The 13,106-nt window shown below is 40.6% G+C and overlaps 1 protein-coding gene across 7 annotated transcripts in view; it reads left to right on the top strand.

The window, feature by feature from the left end:
• The window catches only part of ELAVL4 (ELAV like RNA binding protein 4), a 161,436-nt gene that overhangs the window by 105,877 nt on the left and 42,453 nt on the right, over positions 1-13,106 (top strand). For all 7 annotated transcript variants that reach the window (XM_055585950.1, XM_055585949.1, XM_055585947.1 and 4 more), the window contains exon 2: positions 5,298-5,538. In XM_055585950.1, the coding sequence (XP_055441925.1) occupies positions 5,298-5,538 (241 nt within the window). The remainder of the gene's footprint in view (positions 1-5,297; positions 5,539-13,106) is intronic.

The raw sequence follows: 13,106 nt of genomic DNA, 5'->3' as shown, positions 1-13,106 counted from the left end.
CCATCCCTGTTCATCTAACATTTCCAGATCTAGCTATCATGGAAATAAACCCTTTTTTAATGAATATAACCTGGCCTGTCCAGGAAGCAGTATAACATATACTTTAGGTGAACAATAACGAAGGATGTTATTGAATGGTTACTTAGGACAGTTGGGAAGGACCCTGGATTGTGGCAACAGAGAAGCCACAAAGGGCTGAGAGGGTTGGCTTTTTTTTTTTCTCAGTATCATCCTGAGAAATAAAGAAGCCTGGCCCAACCTCTGCTTCTTCTCCCTCCTGCCTCCGCAGAGATAAACGTCCCTGCAGCTGCATGCCTGAGGCCTTCCCTCTTGCTTTTGTTGTATATTTTGCAGGAAAAAAAAAAAAAAAAAGAGGGTGGGAGGGGTGAGGTTAATGCGTTGAGTGTGAGTAATTAGTCATTCAAACCATCGACATTGACAGTGACAAGATTTGAGTGCCTGCGTTATTGTGCACTGCTTTAATAGTTTATCCCTGAAATTTTCTGCCTGTATAATGTTTCTTAAAATACATCATGGGAACATAAAAGATTTAATGCAGTGCTTTGTGTAACCATTAGAGTTTGAAGTCAACTGAACCTCCTCAAGGCTCTCTTCTGGATGCTGACTGTAATTCTGTTCTTAATTGCCGTTCAGAAGAGAGAAGGAAGGCGAGTCAGGGGGTTGGAACCTGGTCAGCTACGAAGTTGGCTGTGAGACCCACACAGAATCCTTCATTAAAGTACATACGCACACTTAAGTAACTGATATATTTACTTGCAGTGAAAATTGTGCTGTTAGAATATCAAAGGTGTTACCCTGGGGAAGCAAGCATTCTGATTTCGCCAAGCCAGCTTCTGAATTTATTGGAGGATAGCTTCCCACGAACACACATGTTTACCTCTGATCTTTTTCCCAAGTTGAGATTGCAGGTGTCCTCTCTGTAAGGTCTAGGATGTGACCTTAAAATGCCGTAGTTTCATACTCCATACATTTACACCCTGGCAGCTTCTCTTATTTTCCAAGTAATGCTCTTGGTTCTCTTGTGTGTCAGATTTCAGTCTGACATTTTACATTTCTTATTCTTTTTTTAAGCCTGTCTTGCATCCTGGGATGCGTCATTAAGACCAGCAAGGGGTCTTATTACACAATGTATATTAACACATTTGCAAATGTTTCTCAGCTTTAAAACTGTACGCTTTTATTGAGAAAACTCTGTGTGTGCGCATATGTATATTTCCCTCAGTTCCTTCTGAGCCCACAAAAGGATAACTGTGCAGTGTGTGTGCAGAGTAAAGAGAGCTCCATCTCCACGAGATGGGAATGACTTGACCTGATTTATAGGTTTGTTCGATGAAAGGAGCTCAGTACTGAACATTGTATTTCATGGTTCCTTTTCAGAGGTTTGGACCCCAGTTAGGGTAGGATTGTCTGATGCACAGATGGGGCTCAGCTCCAGGAGTCAACATAAATTAGGAAATCCACACAGGATGTAAGGAGATCCAGAAGACTTATTGGGGAACTGAAATTTCTTTGCTGCAGACTTGATACTTCCTAGGCCTTTCTGAAGCAGGGAGACCTGTGAAATATTCACGGGGACAAGTACTGGCTTTCACGACATGTGTCTGTGAGTCAAGCATCCAGTGAATTAAGAATGAACACAGCTGTCAGATGACCTGTTACAGTCTTGGTCCCACAGCATCTCAGCGTGCCTGGGTATGACTTACATTTGTCCTGCTCCATCACTGATACTCTAAATACTGCCTTACTGCAGGATATTTCTCAGGTGTTTGAGTAGGAACCTTGGTGGTGCAGGGAAGGCATTCTGTAGATTGTGGGACTGATTTTTTTGCCACTAAATCAAAATGTAGCTGTTGGGCAGCTCTGTGGTTCTGCCGGCCGAGCCTCCTGAACTGGATAAATTCTATTTTTCAAGTTCCTTGTTGAGTTGGTGGTGCTCCTTAGGCTTGTTGCCTGGACACCTGACTCAGTGAAGCAGTGAGACAACACAGCAAAGGGAGGCACTGCACAGACCCAGGAGGCTGATGGCTTGGCAGAGCAGAAACCTACCTCCCAGCCAGGAGTTGTGATGACGTTCTAAAACATCATCTCCATTAGCATGATCCCTCCCCTGAGCACAACGCCCTGATTCTTTCCTGGACCCTTGCCTCAAGGGCAGAGCATCTGCATAGGAGTTACTGGGTGCATTTTTTTTTTTTAATCAGTGCTGAGGAGAGCTTGATTTAAGATTCCTCTACAGAGCCCTTTACTTTCTCCTTGCTCTCTGGACCAGCCTAACACAATCCCACAGTTGTCCTGAAAGTTTTGATGTGATAAGTGAAGCCACTTAGTTACCTACATGATGGCAAAAAATCTTAGACGCTTCCCACCTTCCTTCATCTGCCTTGTTTCCCTGATTGCTCTTGAGACTTCTTTTCTTTCTTTTGGTTTCAGTTCCCAGTTGTGATTATCAGAAGAAGAAGCAATTAGAGCAAAGCTTATCCATGTAGGGCATAATGAGGAGTAATAGTTACGATGCTTCTAGCCACTTTATGTTCTAGGCATCTTACATATATAAATAACCCTGCACGGTGGTGTTATTCTGGTTTATAAAGAGAAAACAGGCCCAAGAGCCCAACTGCCTGAGATCACAGAGCTAATAAAGTAGTAGAACTAGAGTTTTAAGTCAGCTAAAACTCTAAAACTTATTCCCTTCTTACTATAACACTATGATTCAGATGAGCAAATAAGCAAAAAGCAAAACAAAACAAAAACACCAACAACAAAAAAAACAGCCTCTAGACATTGATGAGGACGACCAGCAACTAGAACTGTCATATTCTGCTAGTGGGAGAGTCGGTTGGTACATCTATTTAGAAAAACTATAGACAGTACCTACTAAAGCAGAAATACCCCTGAACCCCAAAATAGACTCCAAAGAATATTCCCAACAGAAATATGTATTACGTACACCATAGGATGTGTATGTAATGCTCATAGCAGCATTATCTATAATAGTTTAAAAAAAAAAGAAAAAAACTAAAAATAACCCAGTGTTCTTCGAAGTAAAAGAGACACATAAAACATAATATTTTAATACAACGCAATTTTCTCCAGAGGTGGAGAAGAACAGCCTACCTCTATATTTCAAGACATGAAAGACACTCAGACATAATATGTGAAAAGACATAAAAGGGTACATTTTGTGTGATTCCATGTATATAAAATTAAAAAAAAAAAAATAAGTCTGTGAATTAGAAATCAGAGTAGTGGTTACCTTGGTGGGTGGTATGAATGATGAGGATGGGGACACAAGAAAGTCTTCTGGAATGCTGATCATTTTCTGTATCATGATCTGAAAGGTGGTTACTTGAGTGTGAGTTGTGTTCATTTTGTAAACATTCCTTGAGTTGTACCCTTGAGACTTGTACAGTTTACTACATGTATATTATATAAACAGGCTTATCTCCCCAAATTTCTCAGAGCAGCCAAATAATAGTAATAATAATGGAAGCTACTAGTAATCAGATATCTGCTAAGCTTGGGTTTCCTTGTCTATAAAAAAACACAGAGAATGTTAGAATATGCCTCACTCCTTTCTGGTGGGAAGTCAGTGAGAGAAGTCACATCAGGTAACTTGCAGAGCCACCAGGGAAGCCCAAGAATACTGGAATGGGTAGCCTATCCCTTCTCCAGGGCATCTTCCCCACCCAAGAATCAAACCAGGGTCTCCTGCATTGCAGGTGGATTCCTTACCAGCTGAGCTACCAGGGGAAGCCCTAGAATGACTTTAATGGATATCAATGATTGTGGTTATGTTCCCACCACTATTCAGGCACTTTACATATATTCTGTCACCAGATTCTTCTTAACACCTTGCAAAGCAGGCAGCATTGTTCTTCTCTTCTTTCAAATGAGGAACACTAAGGTTCTCAGAGTTCAAGTCCCTTACCCAAAGTTGTACCACTAGGGAATGACAGAGCATGATCCCATTTCCAAGGGGCTGATGTTCAATTTCACAGAAGATGGAAATAACACCATAAAGGATGAGTAAGGGATGGAGCTCAGATAGAATGGAAAAGTGGGACTGATGGACTGCATTCGGGCTGGGAAAACTGGGTACAGGCCTAGACTCTGCCCCACTTTCCTGTGATGACAAAGAAATCTCTGGATGTCTCTGGAATTCATCTCCAACAGGAGAGTTTTGAACTGAATTGTATTGCCTGAAGTGCCTTCTTTCTGGCTCTGCAGTTTTCTGATTCTCAGTGCTTGTCATACCGTACAAGGCATCTTCATGAACCAGCTCCATGAGCTTAAACCTACTTTTCATGTAAAACCTAATTCTAACAACATCTTCTTGGGACTTTCCCCGAGTACCCCTATCCTTTAAGCAGGTTTGATTGCTCCTCCATTACATGGCCACTGTCCAATTGCAGCCCTTTGCCTTCTATGTCCTCTGTGGACTGTAATCTCCTTGTGGATAGAGACTGAGGCTTGTCTCTTTATTCCCATGCATGCTGCCTCAAACAGTTAACACATTCATGGAAATATTTCTTTAAGTAACTATTTAAATACATAGAAGTCTTTTTTTGAGTAATGTGTGAAAGGACCATCTGGGGCTGGACTAGACTTGAAGTAGAGACCTAGAGAGAACTTTCCTTCATGTTTTTTTATTTTATTTGAGGTCCAGGAGAAACAATAACAGAGTAGCTGGGGAGAAACATCATTAGATAACTTTGTAGCTCCCCAGCGTGCTTTTATGAAATCTAAAGTTTGATCATTATTAAGCATCAGTGAAAATCTAAACCCTTCTCATATGAAACAGCCCCACTTAATTTAATGTCATTTTACTTTATGAGATAGTTAATAAACAGGTACTGTATTTGATCTTGTGAGCGTAGCCCTCTATGTTTAGCTTTTTCAGCTTTAATGGAACTATAATTTTAATCATGATTATTACTTTACATTTTAATTATAATTTGGTGTGGCTTAAGTATACATTTCTGAGAGTGATTGTGTAATGAAAACAGGAATTAGCTTTTCATTAACAAAATAATGGGAGAGTTCCCACTGCATTCTAGTCTGTGTTCAAAATCTATGGGCTGGCCTAAAAATAGCAAGGGGAGTTTAACATTTTGGTTAAAAACATGTTTCTAAATTGGCTGTGTTCACAACCCCATCTCTTTTGCTCCATCCTGCTTTATCTTGTTCCCTTTCTTTACAAAAAATAAAATCAAATCTTGAAAGAGACTTTGTGTCTTTGAAATATCAAAAGGCTTAATATTTTTATTTTTATTTAGATAATTAGCACCATGGAGCCTCAGGTGTCAAATGGCCCGACATCCAATACAAGCAATGGACCCTCCAGCAACAATAGAAACTGTCCTTCTCCCATGCAGACAGGGGCAGCCACAGATGACAGCAAAACCAACCTCATAGTCAACTATTTACCCCAGAATATGACCCAGGAGGAATTCAGGAGTCTCTTTGGGAGCATTGGTGAAATAGAATCCTGCAAACTCGTGAGAGACAAAATTACAGGTACGCTCTTCTTCACTATTCTAGGCTTGGGATTCACAGCCACCTTGTTCCATTAGAAATGCAGACCTTGGCAGGAGTGCGTGTGTGTGGTGGTGGCTTTGAGTGTTTGCAGCTTGTGTCCTGCATTCAAGGATAGCATGGTTACAGTCACAAATGCATATGTGTGTGAATACTACATGCAACCGCATTGCGGACTGGTAGGACCAGGAAGCAGATAAAGATTTTGGAGCTTCCTCAGCTTTGCTTTATGTGAAATAATCCTTTGGTTGTATCCTCTTTTATTCTTAATCAGCCACCCCTACACTTTGTTCTTTAGTTCTCAGTTCTGCCCTCTGCCCCCAACCCCGTACTCGTTTTTGTCTGTTTATTCCTTTCCTCTCAAACATTTGGTTTGTGTGTGTCCAGCGTTCTTCCATGTGTCTGAGACAGTGTTTTAGAGGGGGCTATTGTCGTCACAACTGCCCATTGTCCCTGGGAGTAATAGGCCTTAAGGAGAGCAGATTATTCTGGAATAAATCTACTCTGTCATGGGAGGGAGATGCTACATGAAGGAATTTTATTTTACGTGTTTGTTGTGAAGATACTCTTTGAGAATTCAGAGACTTTTTACTGGAAAGTAAAACAATACCCTACCCTTTAATACTTGAAAGCTTTAGGTTGTGATTTTTTTTCTAATTGACAGTCATTCATTGAGGACCTCGTGTCTGCCAGATACTGACGCTATAATCCTTTGGGGCTGGGGCTGGGGGTCGTTTCCCTGTAATCTTTCTGGAAGTGAGAATGTTTTCCTAGAAAAATATTGGACTACATCGTGATGGCAGTGAAGCTGCTATGCTTTGATGCTCCTCTCCTAAAATCATTCACACTCAGCTTTGAGTATTTATCATTTTTGAATGTTGACTTGTATTTCCCTCTCTCTGGACAGTTTAAGTGAAGAGCAGCTGGCCTATATAGGAAAAAGGAAACTTTAAAATATTGAAATACGTTATCTTGATTTTTAAATCAGAGAATACAGTGTATTTGTGTGCATGTAGCCATATTCTCCAATTCTTCTGATTCCCTTGTCAATTTGTCCCCTATATATATTATTTTGAAAAATCATAAAACTCAAATAATTGTCAACATATAAAAATCACATAACTCACCAAACATAATTTCCTCTTCTGTAAAGTTGGAAAATAATACTTATTTTAAAGGACTTTTTGTGAGGATTAAATGGAAGACTGGATATATACTGCCTAGCACAATGCCTCTTGCATAGTAGTCTCTCAGTAACGGGGGAGGGTGTTGTTATTATAAGTACAGTTAGTATGGTTCAAGAAGAGTGACTAGAACAGAGAAATTTTATCAAGGTCTCCAAATAGGGCCACGGCTTTGGTGTTCTTATCCCAGAGCCCTGGATCATCCATCCTTTGACAGAACTGCCTATGCTGTCAGAAAGCCAATGTTTAGATTCCTGAATAATCTTTATATAATAGGATGATAATTCAAACCAAATTAAAACCAGTTAACCATATGATTCTTCCTCCTACTCCTGTATGGAAAATGTATTTTTGGTATAGCCTTACCTTCTAAATAGGGACTCTGCCAGCTATCTTAGTGAATATTATTAAGCACCTTTTCAAAAGAGTTCCTTTAGAAGTGTAGTGAGATTTTTCAGAAGTACTGATTCATGGTGTTGTTCTTTGTTTTCTAAAGACACATGTTTAAACAAGCAGATTCCTTTACTGAAAGAATGCTAATTTGGTAGTTCACTGAGTGGATTTGAATAGGAGTGACAGCTTCGAAGACAGCCTTTAATTTGGTATACAAAACCAAAATTGTCAACTTGGGCTTGTTTAGCACCCTCTCCAGCACAAGCAGAGACATACAGTAGCATCTGAGCTTAAAGAAGAAGCTTATGGGTTGAAGGCAGAAATACAATTCAGGCATAAATTTATAATTATGCATTTTTTAATTCAGGGGGAAAAAGAATTTTATTTGCAGAGAACTTACGGGAATGAGGCAGGGAAATATAGAGAGACCAGAGATATTTGCCCTCATTTGGTAGCAGTGTTTAATAAAAGTAGAACTTGTGGCTGTAAAGAGTGCTTATTAAATTCTTCATTTACACTACCTAATTAATTCTAGCATTTTAAATTAACAGTGAAACTGGTCCCTGCTGTACCATTCCATAGATGCAGCATATTTCCTCCATCCACCCGTTGTTCAGGTTTAATTGGCTACACTAAAAGTCAGAGAAGGAGAGAGAGATAGACTGTGGGGAGGTAGGGAAGGAGTGGGGATCTCTCTAATGGAAGACCCTCTGAGGCCTGCATTTGGGGTTAAGTGATAACACAGGCTGGGAGGCTGAGGTTTCACACCTGCCAAGTTAAAAGGCTTCTGGTGGTGGTTCAGAAGTCAGGGTAAATGACATCATAGGTATTTTTGTTGCCCTGATTTTTAACATCCCAGTCCCCCCTTTTCCTCCAACACCTCCTACAGATCTCAATGCATCTCGATCCTGTGAAGTTTACAGGGAGTTCTAAATACCCAGTGGGAGGATTAGGGGGTGGGAAGTGGCAAAAAGATAAGAATTCAAGATTAAGATTTTCCAGCCTAACCACTCCCTAAGAGAATGGAATCGATCTCCTTAGAAAGTTCTGGCTTCTGAAAGTGCAGGAGGGTGGGGAGGGAGGGAAGGAAAGAAGTAGGGAAAGAGGGAAAGAGAAACTGTTAATGGTGTTGCCAGTAGGCTGGCTTCACTCCTTGCTGTGGGCTGTCAATGAATTCTCCATTTGAATTTGGGCATGGACTTAAGTGTCATGCGGCCGAGAACATACTTGCTATTATTTATCAAGCACTTACTCTAGGCCAGGTACTTACTGGACACTGAACATACCTTATTTTATTTAACATTGAGAACAACCTACATTTCCTTAGATGAAGATGCAGAAGCTTAGTGAGGTTTAGTAACTTACCGTGGCAGCACGGTTTATTAGCAGGTGATGGAGCTGGGATTCACTCCCCGTTTCCAAAAGCGTGATCTTACATGGAAGCATGTGACGACACCCCTGCCTGTGTTACCTGAAGATACATGCTAAGCCTCCCCCATAACCCAGTGAAACATCGCGTTCCTCTGAGCAGCGGTTGCTCCACTCTGCAAAGTCTACCTAATGCACCATGGCTTAAAACAAGACCCCTGTGTATAACCAGAGGCAAAGATAACAATATTTATCATCCTCTGGGGATATAACTCAGCCTTCAGTGGAGAGTCAAATTTACTGAAAATGCCAGGTTTAAGATTCCCTTACGGTGGTTTTGGACATCTCTGTTACTTATCTTCTCAGAGATATTAGATTTTCTTTTTTCCAATTGGGAAAGGACACTTATCAGGATAATCTAGGTACCGGGGAGAGAAAATGTGTGTTGCAAGTTGCTTTTGTGTGCATCTGTGAACACAAGGAGGCTCTGGAAGCTATGTTCTTTATTTTTCTCCATCCACCTGCACCTCTGCTCCTGGAGAGAAAGGAAGATGGCATGTGTCCTGCAAGGATTCGTGCCACCGAGGAACTCAGGCAAAGAACACCAAACCCCCCTGGTAGAAATTCTGTTATTCCCATGGACTGCGGATAATTGAATTAAGTTCTTTTTTGTTGTTGTTGCCTTTTTATTTTTCAGGCTTTGAGATGGCATTTCTGAATCCAGGTTCCTAGATGATTAGTATTTTAGGGGAGGAAACATACGGCTGAACCAGGATAGTTAGGTGGTTCATAGTATATCTTAAAGCGAGCACAGCTGGAATGCTAAATTGCATCTTTATAATTGTCTCTCTTGTTATCACCCCTCTCGAAAAGGAACAGAGAAAGGAGGGAGGAAAGTAACAAAGAAAATTCCCCAGAAATAAATCAGTGTACAACAGCAAGGAGTTTTGATCTGCCTATCTAGACTGTGTGATTATTTGCATCATGGTGATAAAAAAAAGAGTTATATTTTTACTTGATATCACTCTTCATGTACCCATGCAATATGGTTTTTAAGTGTAGTTTTCTGTCCATTTCAGGCAAATGAGAACTCTGAAGTGAGGGTTTGAGGATGGGGTAGTCCAAAATGAACATTATCCATTATAAAACTGAATATATGGAGTGACCAGCATATGAAATAGATTATATGGACTGTGGGTGGTTGAGAAAAGGTGAAGTCTCCATTAGCTAGAGCTATTGAGGTGGCATTTGAAGAATGAGGTTAGGATTTAGGTAGACAGAAGAAAAGCAAAAGGAATGGAGCAAAAATTCCAGTCTAAGAACAAAAGTCTTTTTTTATTCTTCTGTGCTTTGGACAAAGGAAGTAAAGCCAGGTCATGCCTCTCAGACGCAGTCCTCTGATACTGAAGCAGTGCTGCCAAGTGAAGTTAAGCATATGAAAGCATTAAGTCAGGGACTTCCCTCACAGTCCAGTGGTTAAGATTCAGAGCCTCCAATGCAAGGGGTGTCGGTTCAATTCCTGGCCAGGAAACTAAGATCCCACATGCTGTGCCCTGGGGCCAAAACACAGAACATTATCAGTTAGAGTTGCACCTGATGGACAACGACAACATTTCCTAAACCCCACCTCTAATCCATCTTTTCATTCTTCCTTTATAATATATGACTTTGGCGTAATTAATATTATCATTTAGTGGAAAGAGCAGAACAAGGCAAAAAAGATGCTGCACTCCTGGAGGCATGAGGGTGAATGCTTTGCCACAGCCTTTGTGTGTAGAATCACAGCTCTAATTAAAGGAACCAACTCAGCGTTGATTCAGTGACACTGGGTAACTTCTGTTCTTTCTTGGATTTGTGAAAGTGCTAATAATTCCCTCTCAGGAGGTAGGATTGGACTACAGCAGTGGGGGGCTGGGGGGTTAGGGGTTGGGAGGAAGCTGTGTCTGTTAGAGCATCAAGGCCAAGAGGTATTACATAGGATACAGTCTCTTGGGTTCAAGAGGGAGAGGCGAGTGAGGGTTGTGGGTTACCTTATGTTACCTCATATATTTACAAGGAACTGGACTAATAGGGACACTGTGGGAATTTAATTGTTTTGCTTCTAAGATAACATTATAAACAATAAAAAGGCTCTGAAAAAAAAATCCTAAAGTACAAAAATGCTTTGAATTTACTTCTGAAATGTCAGTTCAGCCCTGGGGTAAGTTTATTGGTGTAATTTCTGACAGCATCCAGCAAAGACAAAGAAAAATAACAGCAGCAGCTTTTGTATGTTTTTGTGTGCCTTCTGCATATTCTGGATACTATATTACAAGCTTTAAATATAGTCGCTCATTTAAATAGTAAATTGGGACTTCTTGGAGATTCATAATCATAGCCAGTGTTTACTGAGTGCTTACTATGTGCTGATCATTGGGCTGAGATCAATAAATGAAGTTTCATGTAATCCCCAAAACGGTCATTTTACAGTCTAAGAAACTTGGGCTCAGGAGCAGTTGAGTCATTTACCCAAGATGACTTAGCTTCCAAGTAGGGGAGCTGGGACTTGAACTCTTGGCTCTCTGACTAATTGTGAGTTGTCCCATTATAGTTTATCTCTGCCAGTTTCCCTAAAAATACTAAACTGACATCTCCCCCTTGCAAACCAACACAACTTATATTACCTAGGGAATGAAAACTTTTAGTACAGGGAAAATATAATTAGAGTTCAAAATCTTTTGTCTCGGAAGATAGCATGATATGCATTAAAAAAAAATACCAGTGACCAGTAAGGTCACTGCTTACCTGAACAGAAAGAATAGACTTCGAGTGGTTCTTACATTCAAATTCTCTCTTCACAAGATACCCCTCACTGTGTTCTCCTTTTCTTTATCTTCCAAGCACTGTGTTGAAATGGATGCCGCCTTAAGTTTAAGCATACTTAAAACCCAGCCTCAATTATGCAGATCCAAGAAAATCCCAAGATATTGATTAGCTAAATGAACTTTTCTACATGCACATCAGAGGGATATGCGTTAGCAATGGGAAGGGTAGAGGAAATAGTAGCATTTATCAGCATATTTTGCTGCTGATTTTGCAAATGTACCTGATACAGTGCAATGTGCCTCCTGAATTCAGAGGAAAATCAGGCAGATTTGCATCTATTATTTTATTTATCACCTCCCTGCAGTCATTTTATACACATTCCACAAAGAAGAGTAAAAGAAATCTGAGTTGTTGACTTGGGGAGAGGATTGATTATTGTTGGGGGTTGAATGGAAAATTTTTAGTTAAGGAGAAGATTTGACAGACTAATGGGGTTACAAAACAGGAGAATAGGGGTCTGCTTTATTAAGGGGAACTTAAAGAACTCCAAAACGTTAAGTGCAAACCGTGAACCATATAATCATTGTGCCTCTTACACACCCATCAAGGGCAATCAGGGACCTCCCATCCTTTCTAATTAGGACAGGTTGGCAACTGAGTGGAGCTTGTGCAGGTACATTCTGTTTCTTTCAACATATTTTTTTCCCAGGATGGCAATAGGCAGGATTATAGACCAGGTATGGTTTCCTTTTGCCCCCTGGCTATCTTTCCCTTCATCTTCCCTTCCAAATCAGATGGTTCTGTCCTGCTTCTGAACTCAGATAACCGTAGGAAAATTTTCTCACATCCCAAGAGAGGTGTCTCAAGGGATTTTTACCTGGGATGTGAATCAGGACTGCGTATTTTAAGGATTTTCTATTTCTGTACTTTAAATGGCTGTTTGGTTCCTAAGACCAATTCCCTGTTCACTCAGCCACCCCTCCTCCCCCCAACACATACACACCACACACACACACACACACACACACATACTCTCTCGCTCTCTTCACTTCTCTTCCCTCTTTCTCTATAGAATGACCTGGTTGATTGAGACTAGGAACTAAGCAGGAAGGTAATGTCTAACTGAAATTTCCATACATTATCTAAAAATGTAGTTCATCAGCTTCAGGGTAGGAGGAAAGTGCTTTCTGAAATGTGTTAATGGGAAAATCATTTTTTCTTGTCTTCTGTGAGCTGTGATAGTGGTGATTTTTTTCATTCTCCCCCACCCCACCCCGTACTGCTCTTAACTGATGAACTTTGTTACCTGTCTTTTATTCCTTGTCAGAACTAAAGATCTTTAAGTTGCCTTTTTGTTTTTCCTACAGTCCCAAAATTGAGCTTTGATGGGAGAAGATATTTCTAGTTTGGAGAAAAGATAAAATTCAGATGGAGACCATATAGTTGTATAAGGCTTTTACATTTGTGAAAGATTTTCAATCAGCCAACTTTATTTATTTAGTGTCTGCTCCCTCAGACCAAATAAATGTTATATCTTTTCCTTCTATTCTCTTAAATTCTGTATCAGAGTCTGTGAGGAAGCTAAAGAGAATAAGACGTAGTTTGTGCCCACATGTTGCTTCTAGCATGGCCAATGAGTAGAGGAAGTCAGGACAAATTACAGGGCCCTACAGCCGTCTGCAGGTCTGGGAGTGGCTGGGAGCCCATGTGACGCATAAAGGTGGTGCCACATTTGCTGTTTTCTGTGTGTTGGCGGCGGGGGGCAGTGGGGGTGGGGGTGGTGCAGGAGGGGCCTAGTGG

This window comes from Bubalus kerabau, chromosome 6, assembly GCF_029407905.1.
Source record: "Bubalus kerabau isolate K-KA32 ecotype Philippines breed swamp buffalo chromosome 6, PCC_UOA_SB_1v2, whole genome shotgun sequence".
Lineage (NCBI taxonomy): Eukaryota > Metazoa > Chordata > Mammalia > Artiodactyla > Bovidae > Bubalus > Bubalus kerabau.
The sequence above is the reverse complement of the archived record's forward strand: the minus strand, read 5'-3'. Positions and strand labels throughout refer to the sequence as shown.